The sequence below is a fragment of the Leishmania mexicana genome, chromosome 28 (assembly GCF_000234665.1).
Source record: "Leishmania mexicana MHOM/GT/2001/U1103 complete genome, chromosome 28".
Lineage (NCBI taxonomy): Eukaryota > Euglenozoa > Kinetoplastea > Trypanosomatida > Trypanosomatidae > Leishmania > Leishmania mexicana.
This window is the reverse complement of record NC_018332.1, coordinates 108,227-126,352: the sequence shown is the minus strand read 5'-3', so window position 1 is coordinate 126,352 and position 18,126 is coordinate 108,227. Positions and strand designations below refer to the sequence as shown.

Below are 18,126 nucleotides of genomic sequence, written 5' to 3'. Positions count from 1 at the left end.
AGCTAGTCGTCGTTTCTCTGTCGTGCTGTGTCGGGTAAGAGTGAAGGAACGCGTTTTCTGTTCACCTCTGCGTGGTTGCGTGTTTGGGGTTTTTCTTCTGCAGACGTTCTCCAAAGGCGGCAGGGGAGGGGGTAGAGTAAAGTCGGAGGAAAATGGTCACGAGTGCGCCTACACGGGGGCACCCTTATTCGCGTATGTTTGTGTACCCCCTCTCTCTCGTCGTCTCGTCTACCCCTTTTGTTGTTGCTGATGTTCTCATTCACCCCTCCCTCCTCCCCCCTCTCTCTCTTAACCTCCGCTGTGGACGCGATGGTTGCCCCGATTCTGTCTGTCTTACTCAGTGCGCGCGTTTTATTATTATTATTTGGTGCATGTATCACAAAGGTTGTTCCTGTGCGCTTGCCGGTTTCAGAGCAAGAAAGCCCGTGTTTCGCCTCCCCTATTCCTCTTTCTATCCCCCATCTCCAAGCGCGTCATCACCGCTTTTTCATCTTTATTTCGAGCCATGACGTCCATACGGCTGAGGTAGATGCAGGTGAAAGACGGATACGCTGCAGCCAGCCTCCCACGACGTACGACGTCCACCTTTGCTTTTTTTCGCCATGGTGAACACGCTAGTCATGAACCTCTGTGTGGGCTTCAGCACGTCCCAGAGCACGAAGATACTAACACAGATTTCTCTTTTTTTGTTGTTTGTTACTCGACGCCTGCTTGCGCCGGGATTGCTTTTCGGGATAGACATATCGTCTATCAACTTGTTTTGTCTATCTCTCGCCTTCACAGACTTGTTCTCCAGCCCTCCCTGCATTCACTGCGATTTCGCTCTATGCCATTATTGGCCAAGTTGCCCATTTTTCCTGCTCTCTCTCTCGCCGTATTGCGATCTGCTCCTACGCAGGTGGGTGGGGGTGATAGTGTTCATTGACGCTTGTGTGAGTGTACGCGCGCTAGGTGGCGCTAGCTCTCTCTTTCGCTTTGTTTCGCTGTGTTAATGTTACGGTCTTGCCTGAACGTCCGTTTCTCACTGCCTTCTTCACCACCATTGTGCGCGCGTGCCTGCCTGTGTCTGTGTGCACCCTCCTCCTTGTCTGTGTCTGTCCTTGTGCCACGAGATGTCAGCGCACACGCACACGTCTTAACTCACTATGTTTTCCCCCTTCGTTACGTTTTACTTTGATTTTCACATCATGCTGCGTCTGTCTCTTCACCTCATGTGTTCCTCCCAAAGCTGCGTTGTTTCTCTCTCACACACACACTGTCCGTCTTCTCCGCCTGGTCTGCTTCGGCTTTACGAGCTGTGTGGCCTCTCGTGATGACGCCCTCTCTCCTTGTCATTAGCGCCTACACGCTCCCACTTTCCCTCACCACTTTCCTTCCTTCTCCGTTTCTTCTTGGACTGATATACCATCTTCCTTTTCTCGTGTGTGTGTGTGTGTCTGCGCGCGCGTGCCTCGAGCTTCATTGATTGCTGTCGACTTCCTCCATCTTTTCTCCCTTTTCTCTTTTGCGTTTGGTCTTTTTTTTCGCGCGTGTGTCTGTGTGCTCACAGGGGGGATTAACAAATTTTCTTTCGTCGTGTTTCTGTCGTTGTTATTCTCATATACGCACGTGTCTGTGGATATCCACGCATGCGCACAAAGGGCGGGCGGTGACCCAACGGCTCACTTTCAGCGCAGTGAATAGAGGGGGAAAAATACGAAGCAGGGGGCTGCCGCGCGCCCATCCAGACTTCGTCTGCTCATGAAAAGAAAAAAAATATTCTCTGTGAGCCTTTGCAATCACCCGTGAGTACGTCCGCCCAGGCGTTTTCTGTGACTGCGTGCGCGTGTGTGCCCAGTTTGGCTGACCCTCATCTCTGCTCCTCTTCCTTGTCTCCTGTATGTGCGCGAGATCACAGGTGAGCGTCTTCCGGCGCAGTGTATCTTCGCATATGCGTGCATGAGGTGCCGTCTAGTGCGCATACCTGCACCGGTGGGATGAACATTTTTTTATGTTTGTTTTGGCCGTCTTTTTTTGGCTTTCTTCCTCTTGCCGTGCCGCTTCCGTTCTCTCTCCCCCTTCCCGTTCCACCCCTCCCTCCCTCCCTCTCCCCACAGCGGCTTTCCCTTTTCGCTTACCTTTCTCATTTCGGTGCTCTCATCACCACACGTGAACGCCGCGCTTTTCCTTCGTTTTTCTTTTTCACACGTGACTGCACCCCCACCCCCTCATGACCTGCGGGAGGGGGGAGGGGGGACACCTCAGCGTGGCATCTCAGGGCACAGGGCCCCGCTCTCTGTGTGGGGAGGAGGCAAGCAGCCCCCCACCCCCTCCTTCCCTATCCCTGCCAATGCGAAGCCGCTTCTGGTGGTGGCACGCTCAATCGTACGTACGACGTGTAGGGGGGTGGACGTCAGAGCGATGCGTCGCTGCTGATGTGCCACCCATGTTGATGGGCAAAGGGCCCGCGTGTGTCGAGCGAATCCCACCCCACCCTCACACTGCCCGCTGCTGGGGAGCCCGGGTGTCGCCCCGCGGGATGCACCAGGGGTGGCGGCCGGCACCGTGGGCGCGCGGCTGTGAGGCGGCCTGCTCAGCGGCGGGGGGTGGGGGACTGTGTAGAGTGCAAGGCAGAGGTGCCGGGCAGAGAGGAGCCCGGCTCATATTGTACGGCGGAGAACGGAAACGTTGGACAAACAGAATGTGTCTTCTTTCCGACCTCGACCCCCCCTTCTTCTCTTTAATTTTTTGTCTTCTAGCGGGTGTTGTGAGGCTGCTCCACCAGCAATCAGGATCCACCAGACCTGAGTGAATCCACCCTGTATTCGTCTGCTCGCCCCTACTGTATAGTGCGGCTAATTCGGCCTTCGCTCTCTCTCTCTCTCTGTGTTCATCTCTTCTCCTTTTACTAATTTACGAAAGGGCTGGGGAGAAGTCGGGGAGGCGAGGAAACGAGAAGAAGACAGGTGAGGTGAGCTACCTCCCTCCCTCCCTCCCTCCCTCCCTCCCTCCAAACAGCTTTCTGCGTTCCTCCACCCCCACCACCCACAGAGCTACTTACATGCCGTTAAACAGGCAAACAAAATGCGCTGTGCCCGTGCATATCGCAGGTTTGCTGTCTTTCGGTCGCGCTGGGTCCGTTTCTCTCTTTCTTTCCCTTACACACAGGACTAGTGTGTCTCTCGTCACCATCGTCATTTCTCTGTTTGCTTTATTTCGGTGTTATTTTTCTTTTGCCTTTAACATTCAAACGGGGTCGCTTCGCTCACCTCCTCTTCCTCCCTCCCTCCCACTTCTCTCTATACTCTGCAATAACACGGCTTGCTTACCTCTCTTACATCTCACTCTGTGCAGGTGTGTTTCCCCGCCAGGCTTCTCTTTATTTTCTTTCCCCATCTTTCTCCTCCTGTCATACACCGGAGAGGTGCAGAGCCGAAAGAGGCAAGCAGCAGCGCGTACTCTCTGTCAGCTCTGTGGTGCGTGGCATTGCTCTCTCGTTTTATGTTTTATGTTTTCCCTCCAGCACGGCACCTCTCCACCCACCCCACGCTCCTCCTTCCCTGCATGCACAGATGAACACACACACACACACACGGGCAGACAGACAGACCCCAGACGTGCGAGGAAAAGAAGGAAATCTGCGGGTCTTTGTTGGACCGATGTCCGAGCATGGCGACTCGTTTCTTCTTTTTCTCTTTTCCGGCGATGCTCGCTCTCTGCAATCGCGTTCTTCCGTGTGTGTGTGTGTGTTTGCATGTTTTAGCGAGGGCGACTCCTGGAAACTTTAAGCTCACGTGCTTCCATCTTTGCACCACAGGCCCACATGCACACGTACGTGAGCAGCTGGAACAGACAGACAAGAAAGAGTTGCCCGGAGGAGCCGTGCGACCGTAACACAACCAGAGAGGAAGCTTACTATTATTACTATTTCCTCACGTCACCCTCCCCCATTTTCCTCTCCTCATCGTTCATATTTTATGCTCAATGTGTTCTCCCTCCCCCTTTCCCGTCTCCATCTTTCTATTCTGTTGGTGCTTTTTCTTTACGTTCTCTTGTGTCTCCCGCGTTATAGTGCCCCTCCTCTTTTTTAATGTCTTGTACGCCGATCCTCCTCCGCCCTCCTCTCCATTACCACTCTCCCACTGTGCGCCTCTCTCGTACACCTCTTTCTACGAGTTTCTTCCGCTCTGCACTCCACGCTTGTTATTTGTGTTCTTCGTGTGTATGCATATGTTTATGGATGTATCGTGTTTATGTGAGAAGGGCCCCCTTCCTCCCCTCCCCTCCCTCATCACCTCATCCCATATATTTTGCCTCTCTCTCTCTCCGACACTCACTCGCTCTCTGCGTTTCTCTATTTTTATTTTCTTGTGTCCCACGGTGATTGTGCTCGTGCTCTCGTTTTCCCCCTCCCCTCTTCACCGTTCTTCCTTCTCTGCCTGTGCGATTTCTCCTTTCCGCTCCGTTCCTCCTCTCTGTTTCTGGGGCTTTTTATTCTCACTTCCCCCCCCCTCCGGTGTCTCTCCCTCTCGTCTTCACTGTTTTACACGTTTTCGTTATTTATCTTTTGCTCTCCATCCTTTCTCCACCTCCCCCTTCCTCCCCACTCCCTACTCGCCTAACCTCTCTGTCCCCCTACCTCTTCCCTTGTTCTTGCTTTCATGTGTTTACCCCTGCAAGCACTACATCTCTGCCACTCCCTTCTTCCCTCTTCTCTCCGGTAAGTGTATGTGCGTGTGCACTCCTGTGTCCTTTACCCCCCCCCTCCCCCTCCCCCTCCCCCTCCCCTCACTTCTGGGTCATCTTCCATCGGCTTTGGTCTTCTTCCTCGCGTGCATCTTGGCGTCTCGTGTGCTCCGCTGCGCTCTTTTCCTTCGCCTCCTTTTCCTCCGCCTTCACAGTCATTCATTGGGTTGTTTTCTTCGTTTCCCGTCGTCTTCTCCCTTTTTTTCTCGTGTATGTGTGTGTGTTTGTGTGTGTGTGTGTCCCTTCCGCGCGTGCGCGCGTGCGGGGACCGTTCGTGCCCAAATCTCGGATTTGGGTGGGTGCGCATTCGACGTCCACGCGCGGGTACTGTGCGCGTGTGTGTGTGTGTGTGCGTGTGTGGCTGTGTTTCTTCGTCTGCGTATTTTTTGTTTATTTCGGTTGAAGTCGTAATTACTTCACAGGTGACGTGTGCTTGGTAATGATGTGGCGCGGTAAGAGCAGCAGTTGAAGTCAGAAGAAAGAATCAAGGGCAAGCCGAACGAGTTGATGGAAAGATAGATGCGGGCGTCGAGCAGATTCGGAGTCTGTGCTGCGTTGTTTACTCGAGTTCTGAAGAGATCAGAAACTCTTCAGAGAGTACCTCAGCGCGGATGGGCATGGCGGGGAGCAAGAACCTGAAGGTGGGCGTCATGGTCTGCGCAAATACGCAGGGACGGTATGCGCGTCCCCTTTGATCCCCTCGCCTTCTTCACTTGAGTGTACCGCGTGCACCTCTCTTCTTTGGCCAGTCGCACACATGTCTCTGTGTGCATGCTTCCGGCTGCCACTGCTTCGTCCTCCCTGCTCCCTCCCTCATTTCCCCTCCCCCTCCTGAGACACAGACGCGGCAGACACGGCACAAATACAGTTGCTCTTCATACAGCACAAGATCACGTCCTCCATCGTGCTTTTTCTTCAGTCGGTTTGGTGCCGCTTATTCCGTCTATCTCCCTCTCTTTTCTGCGCACCTTTGCGTGTGCGCACTACCATGCAAGCATCTGTCGCGAGCGAGATTGTGAAGGCCGTCCATAAGGCCCGCAACTGCGCCCTCTACTGCGACTACAAAACCGCCCTTCAGTACTACAGCAGCATTCGAAATGAGATTACCTTGCACACCCGCAGCATCGACGACGTTCTCTGCAGCCGGTGGATGAGTCTGCTAGGGGAACTGGAGAGCGAGGCGCAGATCATCCGCGATACGCAGGCGGAACTGCACTTGTTCGTTGACCCTAATGCTGCAAAGCGGCGCGAACCGCCTGACTGCGACGAGAATCGCAGCAGTAGCAGCGCCGAGAAAGTTGTCGTGCCGAGGACGGGGACCAAAAAAAAGCCACGAATAGGGGTCTCGCTCGCGAGCAGTGGCGGGTCCAACATCAGCGTACAGAATGCGAAACTCTACGGTGACAAAGACCGCTTCGGCCCGATAGAGGGCCCGCAGATCCCACCAGCTACGCGTCAGCCAGCGCGCAGCGCGGCCTCTTCCTACGCAGCGGTGTCGCCACCCTTCTTGAGCGGCAGCTCTCCGTCAACTGTGCCGCCTCGCTTCAGCCGTACCTCCTCGAGCAGCGGGGTCGGCGTTGGTCGACCCGTGGCTGCGGCAGCCAGTGTTGGTTTCCGTCAAGGTACTGGGGCCGCTACAAGGGGAAAAGTGAAGGGCAAGAGTGCAACGACCCGCTTTGTCGGCCGGCCTGGGGAGGAGGAGCTTATTCAGCTCATCGAGGCCGACATGCACGTCGGCAAGCTGCCGGTCACGTGGGACGATATCGCGGGCCTTGAGGAGGCGAAGCGGCTGCTGGAGGAAGCGGTGGTATACCCGGTGCTCATGCCCGATTACTACCAAGGCATCCGCCGACCGTGGAAAGGCGTGCTCATGTACGGTCCGCCGGGCACCGGCAAGACGATGCTTGCCAAGGCGGTCGCTTCAGAGTGCAACACCACATTCTTCAATATATCCCCCGCGACGCTCACGAGCAAGTGGCGTGGCGACAGCGAGAAGCTTATCCGCGTGCTTTTCGAGATGGCGCGCCACTACGCCCCGAGCACGATCTTCATCGACGAGATCGACTCCCTGTGCGGGCAGCGAGGCGGCGGCAACGAGCACGAGGCCTCGCGACGAGCAAAGGGCACGCTGCTGGCGCAGATGGACGGTGTCGGGGCGGACACCGACAAGATCGTCATGGTGCTCGGCGCGACGAATCACCCATGGGACATCGATGAAGCGATGCGTCGCCGCCTGGAAAAGCGCATCTACATAGCCCTGCCCGATGCGGCGGATCGCGTGGAGCTGTTTAAAATCAACACAAAGTCAATCAAGCTGGGAAGCGATGTGGACTTTGTGAAGCTGTCCCAATTGCTGGAGGGTCGCCACTACAGCGGCGCCGACATCACGAACCTGGTGCGAGATGCGGCTATGATGACTATGCGGCGCTTCATGAAGGAGGCGGACAAGACAACGTTGAAGGAGAACGCGGCGGAGATTGGCCGGCAGGTGGCGGAGCAGCCCATCAACATGAGTGACTTTCTGGCCGCTATGAAGAAGGTCCCGAGCAGCATCAACGCCGACAACATCAAGAAGTTCGAAGCATGGAAAAAGGAGTTTGAACTGAACATTTAGAAGCCAGGGCGGTAACCGTAGGTGAGCCCGTTCTTCTGCGGTTGTTCTGGTCGTGCCTCGACGTTGCCTCACTCATGGGCCCATGCCCCACCCCCTTTTCTCACCACTCAGACACCGATGAGAGACAAAATCGAATTTGTTGAAAAGCATCCTGCTGGAACTGGGGCGGAGGTGAAATGGGCGGGGAGGAGGGGGGGAGTGGTGGAAGGGCTGATGGGAACCGCAGGTGTCATGGCGGACTGGTAGAGGTGCTGATGAGGGGGCGTGTGTGTGTGTGTGTGTCTTTGTTGGCATTTCTCCACCCTTCACACGCTCCCCTTCTCCCTCTTGCCGTCTGTCACCTTTCATGATTCCTCGTCCTATGTATGGTTCCCTTTCATCTCTATTTTTCTATGGCGCATGCGTGTGTACCGGGCTAGAATCTACGTCTGTGTTTTGTACACGTGTGCACTCTGGCGTTTGAGACACACACACACAGAGGCAAGGAGCGCGCACTGGGGCGAAAGGTATGGCCTTAGAGTGTGCTGTCTGGTGCTGTAACTTGCTGCTTCCCTCAGCCACTACGTGCGTGTGCGTGTGGTGCCTGCACCTGTTGCAATGTCGCACAACAAGGATCTGTGGTGGCATGCGTTCTGTGCACGTGCGGTGTACGAGCTTTATTAGGAAGGGGACGTGTTGGCTGTGAGCTCGTCCCCCCTCCTTACCGGTGCCCACCCACTACACCATATTATGGTCGGTGATCTGGGATTATCCTCTGACGCCTCCCTCTCCCTTTCCCTCTCCCTCTCTTCCCATCGTTCACTGATTGTCGTTGTCCTTTTGCGTCTTTCAACGCCGCTGCTGCAGCGACCCTAAGTGTGCTGCGGTACGTGGAAGAGCTTACCCCTGCCTGTGTTCCTGTGTCTCGGGCGCGTGTGTGCGAGTGCCTTGCTGAATTGACTGCGTCGCCATCCGGCACACTCACGCACAGAACTGCGCGCAGCCCCGAGGAGAAAGGGTGTGTGTGGCATGTAGGCTGCACACTTTCTCCTCCCTTCCTCCTCCTCGCGTTTTTGCTTCGTTCGCTCGCCCACAGATAGAGAGCAGGAAAGTCGCTCAAAAGAGGCCCTGACCACCATGTCTCAACTGCCTCCGCATGACAGCTGTCGCGTTCGGCGACGCCCCCGCCTCCCATCGACGGGGCCACAGAGCATCAGCAGCAGTGCGAGACTGTCATCACGGCCGCGCACGGAGGCATTCGAAAATGCGCCGCCACTGGTGTCGCCAATCGTGTCGCCGCCTGCCACACCGGTGGTAGCCGCGGTGCGGGAGCGCTGCTCCAACACGCCGCCGCCGGTAGGGTGGCAGTACCCATCTTGCAGTCGCTGCCTCGTCTGCGGACAGCTCGGGTGTGACTTGTGCAGCGTCAAAGTCGACCCCGCCGCCACGAAGCAGAAGCTGGAAAGCCTGCGTCTCAACACGCCGTACGAGCGCGCAAAGCTCGCCCGCAGCACTGAGGAGCTGCGCAGCGAAGAGAGCCGTCAGCGAGCGCGGCTGGCGGGGCGGTACGAGTCGTGGCTGGAGGACCTCCGTACGGTCGAGTTGATTCGACGGCACGCTGTGCGTGTTGTAATGCACGAGGCCGCGTACCGACAGCAGCTTTGCACGGAGGAGCAGGCGCAGCGTGCGGTGTATGTGGTTGCCGCCGATCAACATGTACTCCTACTTGCTCTGCAATCGAGCGAGGTGGCTGCTCGTCATGCGACGCTGGCGCGAGAGCGCGAGGGGTTTGCCAGGTTATCCCATCACTACGCCTACGCAGTGCAGGTGGTGCGGTTGCACCAACGCGAAGCCACGACACGTGAGGCGTTACGGTACAACGAGTCCTCGCAATGGCATCGGCTCCAGGCGCAGGAGGTCGAGTGCCGAAACCTCATGGGTGAGCACGCAGCCGAGCAGCACCGGTTCTGCGAGAGCTGCTGGGAGAGCCGAGAGGAGCTCTGCCGCCAGCGCGTCGCTGGGCTGGAGAGCTTGGCGGCGCTAGCCGTTGCCCACCGTGAGATGCTCCACCAACACGCTCAGCAGCGGTGCGTGCTGCTCGCGTCAGCCGAGCAGGGCAAGCGTGATGTTCTAGCCGAGGAGGCCGCTACTCGCATGCGACTGCGCGAAGAGATGGTGGAGGAGGCGGACTACATTGAAGAGCGCCAACGCATCTTCGCGCGCCAACGAGCCACCCTCTGCAAAGCCGAGGCGTTGCAGCGGCAGGGGATCCGCGAAGCGGCGGAACACGGCTACCACACCCTATTTCTCGACATGAGGGCGGACGAAGACATCATCCATGCCGCCGAGGTGGAGCGGGCCGATCGTCGTCGCTCTCACCTCCTCCTCGCAGTTGAGACTTTTTGCAACATCCAGCGCGAAGAGGACGCCGCCTTCACTGCCCTGATGATCAGGGAACGTGACGAGGCCGCCGGCCGCCGAGTGTGGATGGCGCAGAAGGCTGAGGCGAGGGCGGCACTATGGCACCGCTGCGTGCACGAGAAGGAGTCTGTTGTCGGCGCTGAGGAATTTCTCGCCCGCGAGGCGCTGCGCAAGGCTGCTGCGAGTGCTGAGGTTGCCGTGGCGGAGGAGATTGTCGCGAAGGCGCGTGCGCGGGCCGAGTTGTGCGCCTGCTCCGAGAGTGCTGTTGGGGCGCTCGCGAGGGAGGAGCATTGTGCCCGCGCTCGCTTGCTGTCACAAATGGCCGCGCATGCGGAGTTAGTGATGCGCTGGTGTGAAACGAAGCGTCTCGAAAGACTGGCCTTTGCCAATAGCGAGGCACCTCTTCGCAGCGCCATCTGCCGGGAGGAGCAGGATGACTGGCAGGGGTTCTGCATCTCATTTGCTCGCACATGCAAGGCTGTTGAGGAGCGGGCTGCGCAGGAACACCAGGCTCGCGCCAAGGCAACGCGCAGCGCTCTTGACGCCATGGAGCAGGTTGCCTGGGAGGAGGCGCAGGAGTGGAAATACTTATGCACTGAGGAGACGGAGCAGCGCTGCCGCGCAATCGACGCCTTCCACTACCGCTGCCAAGTGGAACTCCTGTACGAGGAGACGCAACAACGTGCCTTCCTCGCTCGCGATGAACTCTCAGACAGGGCAGCGGTGCGGGCAAAGACGGCACTCTTTGCGCGCTACGCAGCAGAAGCAGCCATCGCCGCCCTCCAAACGCAGCGGTGCGAGGTGATGGCATTGGAGGACAGCGCGCGTGCCTCCCTCTACGAGCACGTCGCTGAGTGGTACGACTGGGTAGCGCGCGAGCAGCGTGAAGAGGAGCTGCGGCTCATCGACGCATTGGAGCGGCGCATTCAGGAGGAGTTGCGGTCTCGTCAGGAGTACATGCGAGAGGACGAGCGCTTGTACGACCCCGCTGAGTCTCTCGTGTTTGTGCGTGGCAACGCCGAGGATGGCAGCCAGAGAACAGGGGGTGCGGCGGCGGCAGGCCTGAAGGCGGGGCACACTCACGACCTGCGCGGCGAGCTCGTGCTGCAAACCTTGGGGAACCCGGTCTGCGCTACCCCTCTCTCGGCCGCTGCCGTGGACTTCCTTGTCGCCGTCATCGACCGCGCCGGGCAGCGCCGCGACGCCGCTCAAGAGCGCTTTGCCGCAGCGGAGCGCAATGCTAGGGAGGCCTCCAGGAAGGTGCTGCAGCATGAGCGCCTGTATTCGGCAGAGAAGGAGAAGGAGGGGATGTACGAGCTGTCCTCCCGCCGCGAGACAGAGGAGCGTGAGCGGCGCATGCACCAGGAGACACTGGACAAATCGCGCAGCCAACAGACGATTGCCGCGGAGAAGCGCCGTCTTGCTGAGGTACAGGCGGAGCTGCTGCAGGAGCAGAAGAAGCTGGACGCGCTCAAGGGGGGCATCAACAAGCAGTACAACAGATGACAGCATGCCTCTCAGCAGCGCTTTTGCTCTCTTGGTGTCGTGCCACGTGTATGCGTGCGCTTTGTGCGGTTTTCCTCGGTTTGCTTCTGCCGCCATGTGTACGGTGATAGTGCCGCGATGGGTGTGATGTTGCTCAGAATAGCGTCGTCGTCATAGACGTTGTGCTTTTCGCTTGTTGTGGTTCTGCCCTTCATGGTTTCCTTTCTTTTCAGATCGCGCGCGTGAGCCCGTCTCTTCCCTCACCTCCTTCCCCCTCCCGCTGCTGCCTTCCTCTATCCCCCATCTCTTCATGGCCTCCTCCCCTCCTTGACGCCCCCCCTCCATGATGAGTAGTACGTTGGCACTGCAGAACGCGGGTGGGTGTGCAAGAGGGGGTGTGGGGACGGAAGGGCCACAGAGCGCTGCCCGAGACCCGACACACGGGCGAGTGCGCTGTCTTTTGCAGCGCAATTTTTTGTTTGTCGTAGATACCTTAGATGTCCTCTTCGTGCTACTCTTCCTCCTCTGGTCGCCCCCCTCCACCCGAAGTTGCACTCCGTTTCATTGTCTCTCGCGCGCGGACTCAGCACGATTTCAGCAGTTGCTCAAGAGGCCTGGCTGACTACTGTGCCGACTGCAACGGCCATCTATCATGGCCTTGATGCGCATGCGTGTGCGCGTGTCTGTTTCGTTCCCCCGCACCCCACCCCCCTCTCTCCCTCCAGCCACACGTACACGCGTGCATCACGGTGTGTTGCGCGCTCTCTCGTGTTTGCCCTTCACCTTCCCTCAGCGACGATCGGAAGCGAGTAGGGGACCCAGGAAAGAGGTACCGTGCATCGGCGCACCCAGAAGGGAGTGGGCGCACGGTTCCTCGGGGTCTTCGGCGTGCCATCTCCCTCTGTGTCCGATGTAGTCTAGCGCGACGTCGTCTCTTTGGCGTCCGTCAAGAGGGGATCCTTCCCTCCCTTCCACTCAGCACTTGGGGACCAAAGGATGGTGGCTGCCGCAGGGGCTCTTGTACTTAATTTCGCTCTCCCTCACCTTCCGACGTTCTCGTACCTTCTGGCACTTGCGCTCCTTCCCTCTCCCTTTCTCGCTCTCTGCTACCACAGAGTCCAAAACTCCCACAAACACATCACATCAACTCCTCTTGCGCTGTCCCCCCCCCTCACACACACCTGCGCGCACACAACCGCAGGCATGCGCACATCTCTCGCGGTGCTTTTCGCCGCTCCCTGCCTGCTCACCCCTTCGTCTTCTTCTGACGACTTTTCACAGTCTTCACCACATCCTCTCCCTCTCCCCCTCTCCCCCTTTCCGCGTCCATCGCTGCGGGCTGTAGGCACGCATCGCTCATCCCCGCACACAGCCCCGCAAACACCGCAGCAGCGCTCCCCGCTCCACATTTCCCCTCTGCTGCATGTCCTTTCGCCTCTGCCGCCCTCGTGCTCTTCAGGCCAGGTCACTCATCCTCTCCGTAATCACGGGCTCTGAGCGAAAGCATCGAGTCCTTTACGCCCCTTCCTTTCTCTTACTCGGCACTTTTCCGCCCCCCCCCCCCACCACCACCACCGACGCCGTCGCTCCTTGTCTGTGGCCTGCTGCCTTCCTCGTCTTCATGTTGTCCCCTATGTATATACGTCTGACGGCGCAACAAGATACCGGTCACCACCGCCACCCCACACCCTTCCCCCACGCGCGAACGACACCGGTGCGTATGGCTGGGTCTTCCACCCTCTCTGTCCTGTTAGTCTATTCCATCTTTTCGTTGGGAAATTTCTCTCTCCCTATTCTCTTCTCGCATGTCTCTGCACCCCCACCCCCTCATGACCTGCGGGAGAGGGGGGAGGGGAGACACCTCAGTGTGGCATCTCAGGGCACAGGGCCCCGCTCTCTGTGTGGGGAGGAGGCAAGCAGCCCCCCACCCCCTCCTTCCCTATCCCTGCCAATGCGAAGCCGCTTCTGGTGGTGGCACGCTCAATCGTACGTACGACGTGTAGGGGGGTGGACGTCAGAGCGATGCGTCGCTGCTGATGTGCCACCCATATTGATGGGCAAAGGGCCCGCGTGTGTCGAGCGAATCCCACCCCACCCTCACACTGCCCACTGCTGGGGAGCCCGGGTGTCGCCCCGCGGGATGCACCAGGGGTGGCGGCCGGCACCGTGGGCGCGCGGCTGTGAGGCGGCCTGCTCAGCGGCGGGGGGTGGGGGGACTGTGTAGAGTGCCGGGCAGAGGGGGGCTTGGCTCATGTTGTACGGCGGAGAACGGTCACGTTGAACGAAATCTCTGTGTGTGTGCACTGATCCCTCTTTGGTCTCTTCACCTGTCTATCATTTCTTGCCTGCACTAAAGCACACGAAAACAGGCGCGTTGCGGCACACACGCAGTCTCTCTTCTTCTTTTGTGCTCACAGTCAGTGCTTTCATTTCGTTCACCCACACCCACACGCACACACGCACAGGTCCAGGAGCCCCGTGTCTCTCTTCTCCTTTGCTTTGGTTTCCTCCCGCTGTGATTCGGGCAGCGCACATCGCTGCGCTTCTTATATATCGGTGTCGTCGCTGCTTTCAGCTCCGCGACGTGCCTCCGTCCTTTTCTTTTGTATTCTCAAAACGAACAGTGACAAGAGGCTGTGCAAGCAGGATGGCGCCGAAGCTAGACATTATCGTGTTGGGTGCCACAGGCTTTACCGGGCGGCTCACATGTCGCTACCTCGCGCGAAAGGCGGAGCTGAAAGGGCGCTGGGGTATCGCTGGTCGCAGCGAGGCCAAGTTGGCGGCTCTCAAGGCAGAACTGGATATCAATGTGCCCACGTTTATAGTGGACGCCGACCAGCCGGCAACTGTGGATGCAGCGTGCGCGCAGACGACGTGCGTGATTGCGTGCATGGGTCCCTTCACGCTGGTTGGCATGCCCGTGGTTGATGCGTGCGTGCGCAACGGTACCCACTACATCGACTGCACTGGCGAAACCCCGTTTGTGCGCCGCGCGATCGCCGAATACCACGAGACGGCGGCGAAAAAGGGCGTTGCGATCGTGCCATGTTGCGGCTTCGACTGCGTACCGGCGGACCTCGGAAACTACCTTGTTCACCGCGAGGCTGGGGAGCCGGTGACAGTGGTGCGTGGTTACTTTGAAGGCACTCCTGCTGGTGTATCGAACGGCACGATGAACTCGGTCGGGTGCGTGCTAGACAGCATGACAAAGGAGGATATGAGCCCCCTGGCGTTGGTGTCGAAGTCCGACATGCAGCCAGCATGTACGCCCACGCGCTACGGCGTCTGGTACGAAAACGGCCGCTTCACCGGCTTATTCGTCACTGCCTCGTGTGATGAGAAACTGGTGCGCCGCACCAACAGCCTCATGGGCTCCTCGGCCGCGTACGTGGAGGCCATGCAAGGCTCTTTTGCTCGTGTGATGCGCCTCACGGTTTCGACCTACGTAGCGGCTATGGGGGGAATGATTGCGCCCCTGCGCCGCTGGATGCTCCGCAAGTACTTCACCGGCACCAGCATTGGTCCGTCCGACGAGACCATGGCCAAATCCAGCTTTCGCTGTGACTTTGTGGGCAGGACGGCGTCTGGCAAGCGCGTTGAGACGACGCTGTTGGCCAAGGAAGACGCCTACACCGCCACGGCGCTGTTCCTTGGCGAGTGTGCCATGAGTGTGCTGAAGTTGGCGGGCAAGCAGTCGCTCAAGGGCGGTGTCCTGACGCCAGCCTACGCCTTTGGCGATGCACTAGTGCATCGCTGCCGGGATGCAGGGATCAGCATCAACACAGTGATCATCGATTGCGCCGCAGATCCGAAGGAAGCGCAGTAGCTTCGTCCGCCACGGTCGACGGAAACCCTTGTTGGTTGATGATTGTGTGCGGTCATCCTATTCAGTACCTCTTTCCCCCTCCCCCAACCCGAGCGCTGTCCTTTGCGCGGCTGCTCGTAATGCGTCAAGCTCGTGGTGACCTCCTTTCCATCCACGATGCACTCTGCCCCTTCCCACCCACGCTTCCTTTTTTTTCTTAACAGTGCTTTTATCCGGAGTGTGGCCGTTCTCGCGTGTGCTATGGGAGTCCGTCCATACGGGGTGCCGTGGGAGGGGGCGGAGAGGGTTTCCAGCGCAGATCCAAGGCAATATGGGCAACTCAACGATAGAAGCTGATGTGTGCTCTTCGACACGTGCAGGCAGTCCGCGCGCACCTTGCACGAGTACCTGTCCTGTGACAGCGACACGTCGAGTCTGAGCTACGACCGCCTCCGCAGGAACGGATGCCCAAGCCTGCAACACGTACCAGGGGGAGGAGGGAGGGAGACGCAGCGGTGTGCGTTGACTGCGCCTCCACCCCACCCCGAATCTCGTTCTCTGCTCCCTTTCTCGTGAACTTCGCGCTCCCTCACTGTCTGCACTTGTGCCTCTCGTCTCGCTTCTGTATGACATGCGACACGTTACTTCCTGTGGCGCTATCAAGGGAAGGCGAACAAACACTTTTCATGACCACCTGTCGTGGCGCCACGCTGCGCGCAGTGCTCTCTGCCCTGCTGCTCTGCGGCCTTGTAACCGAGGTGACCTTTGCCGACCCCGTCCGCGGCACCGAGTATGCCGGGCGCGTTGCGGCCGTCACCTGCTGTGAGCGCGTCGAAACTGCATGGCCCATCCTGCGGTCTTGGAGCCGCACCTGTGCCAATGAAAGAGCACGCGGTGACGCCAAGGTAAAGCGGTTTGCCACGATGCTGGCCGCGCATTCGCGTTCCTCTGCGCCGGCGCTTACCTTCACGCACGTTTGCCGCGGTAAGCACCTGAGCCGTGAGGCCGTGCAGGCGTTCTTTGAGCATGCGTTCTGCGGGTCTCTGCCGATAACACACACCGACCTCGTCCACAGCGCCTACAGCCCACTCATGGAGGATGCCCCGCACGACGAGGATGCGCTGACGTCGGATGTTGCCGTGGCGTGTCAGCGCTTGCAACAGAAGTGGACGATGCAAGCGGAGCAGTGGGAGGAACTGCTAGGCGGCAGACACGATCTCGCGGATGCCCAGCACGGCCTCTGCCCGCGTTCGTGCACGTGGGTGAAGGACATGCTGGCAGGCGACGCTTACGACTTGTGAAGGAAAAGCGCCTCGCAACGCATCTATTTTTTCTTGTTCATTATCCGCCTTCATGACGTGTAGGGGGGTGGACGTCAGAGCGATGCGTCGCTGCTGATGTGCCACCCATGTTGATGGGCAAAGGGCCCGCGTGTGTCGAGCGAATCCCACCCCACCCTCACACTGCCCGCTGCTGGGGAGCCCGGGTGTCGCCCCGCGGGATGCACCAGGGGTGGCGGCCGGCACCGTGGGCGCGCGGCTGTGAGGCGGCCTGCTCAGCGGCGGGGGGTGGGGGGACTGTGTAGAGTGCAAGGCAGAGGTGCCGGGCAGAGAGGAGCCCGGCTCACGCTGTATGCTATAATGGACGCGTACAGGACGAAAAACTTCGTCGGCTGCTCATTAGCCCGAAGTATGTGGACGTCAGGAGGAGGCACAACACAAATGGATTATGTAGATAGCAAGCATGTGCGATGGTAGGTGGTGCGGTCTGTCCACGTCGCCTCACATTGTGTAGCCATTTGGACACAGTGGCCGAGGCACTCGCGGAGCGAAGCGCGCCTGCACGCGGTGACGCCTTCCATGTCTCTCCACTCTTTGGACGCCACTCCTTTTCCTCGCATCTCTCATCTTGTCCACCTCCGACACGTTCTCCCTTCTTTTGCTGCAGTTTCACGTTGGTCGGTTGTCACGCGTCACGGATCGGTTGCACAGCTGTTGTCGACGCTGACCGTGCGCGGGCCTCCCTACCTTCCTTCAGCCTCGGACCCTCCCCCTCCGCCGACCCTCGCTACTGTGATGAGGGACGCAGAGGCGGTGCGGTATGACCGCCAAATTCGGCTATGGGGCAAATCGACGCAGCAGCAGCTGATGCACACAAGCGTCGCGCTGCACGGTGTTGCCGGTGCCGCTGCGGAGGCAGCAAAGAATTTGGTCCTGGCAGGTGTGCGCGCGGTGGCCGTCGTCGATGAAGGTCTTGTCACAGATGCCGACGCGCGCACCAACTACTTGATGCAGGGCGAGGCGGGAGGCACGCGCGGCGCTCGCGCGCTTGGCGCACTGCAGCGGCTGAACCCACACGTATCGGTGTACGACGCAGTCACCAAACTGGATGGCTCTTCGGGAACACGGGTGACGATGGCTGCCGTCAGCACTGAAGAGGACGCCGTGCCGCATGCCCAAGCTGCTTTGCCGTGCGCTGACATCGTCGCACTGCATGTTACGTGCGGGCCCACTGTTCTGGCACTCTTCCTCTATCGGCGGCTGCCGGCGCACTCGTTGGCGGAGCAGTGGCGTCACCTCGTGGCAGAACCGAGTCTTTTGGCAGAGAAGCCGCGCGGCTACCAGAGAGCCGTTTTGGCGCTGCAGGTGCGGACAGAAGCCGTGTCGCTTGGGTTCGCGGCGGCAGCGGCGAAGGCATACGAGGTGGTGAGCCAGTTGCAACTACAGCAGCTGACCGTCGCCGATGTGCAGGAAGTACTGCAGACCTGTGCGCACGGCGCCCGCTCGGCAGACTGCGTTAGCGACACGATTGCCGGCGCGTGTATCGCCCAGCACCTGATCCGCCAAATCGGCGCCATCAACCACCCGCCGGACTCGCAGTCGTATCACTGGATGCTGTGCGAGTGCGGTGCGGAGGTGGAGTGCCTTGTCGGGTTGTAGCGACGACGGAAGTGACGGTGAACGGCGGCGGCCGTGTGAGAGGGAGTGAGCGCGTGAGTGTGGTGCACGGCACCGATTCGGAAGACAAAGGAACGACACGGCAAAGCAGGGGCTTGCCGGCCCCCGCGGCAGATCACCCCGCGACCGCCCCACCCAGC

The 18,126-nt window shown here is 59.1% G+C and overlaps 5 protein-coding genes across 5 annotated transcripts; all 5 read left to right on the top strand.

Annotated features, from left to right (window-relative positions):
• Window positions 1-5,713: 5,713 nt before the first annotated feature.
• LMXM_28_0400 (putative katanin) lies at window positions 5,714-7,339 on the top strand (the record flags this gene model as incomplete). The annotated part of the gene is made up of 1 exon (XM_003876824.1): window positions 5,714-7,339. The coding sequence occupies one exon, from the start codon at window positions 5,714-5,716 to the stop codon at window positions 7,337-7,339; it is 1,626 nt and encodes a 541-aa protein (XP_003876873.1).
• Window positions 7,340-8,455: 1,116 nt separating this feature from the next.
• Window positions 8,456-11,245, top strand: LMXM_28_0390 (conserved hypothetical protein; the record flags this gene model as incomplete). Its single annotated transcript, XM_003876823.1, has 1 exon — window positions 8,456-11,245. The coding sequence occupies one exon, from the start codon at window positions 8,456-8,458 to the stop codon at window positions 11,243-11,245; it is 2,790 nt and encodes a 929-aa protein (XP_003876872.1).
• Window positions 11,246-13,871: 2,626 nt separating this feature from the next.
• LMXM_28_0380 (conserved hypothetical protein) lies at window positions 13,872-15,050 on the top strand (the record flags this gene model as incomplete). Its single annotated transcript, XM_003876822.1, has 1 exon — window positions 13,872-15,050. One exon carries the CDS (start codon window positions 13,872-13,874, stop codon window positions 15,048-15,050), a length of 1,179 nt encoding a protein of 392 aa, XP_003876871.1.
• Window positions 15,051-15,952: 902 nt separating this feature from the next.
• LMXM_28_0370 (hypothetical protein, unknown function) lies at window positions 15,953-16,330 on the top strand (the record flags this gene model as incomplete). The annotated part of the gene is made up of 1 exon (XM_003876821.1): window positions 15,953-16,330. One exon carries the CDS (start codon window positions 15,953-15,955, stop codon window positions 16,328-16,330), a length of 378 nt encoding a protein of 125 aa, XP_003876870.1.
• A 774-nt stretch (window positions 16,331-17,104) lies between these two features.
• Window positions 17,105-17,968, top strand: LMXM_28_0360 (putative ubiquitin activating enzyme; the record flags this gene model as incomplete). Its single annotated transcript, XM_003876820.1, has 1 exon — window positions 17,105-17,968. The coding sequence occupies one exon, from the start codon at window positions 17,105-17,107 to the stop codon at window positions 17,966-17,968; it is 864 nt and encodes a 287-aa protein (XP_003876869.1).
• Window positions 17,969-18,126: the final 158 nt, after the last annotated feature.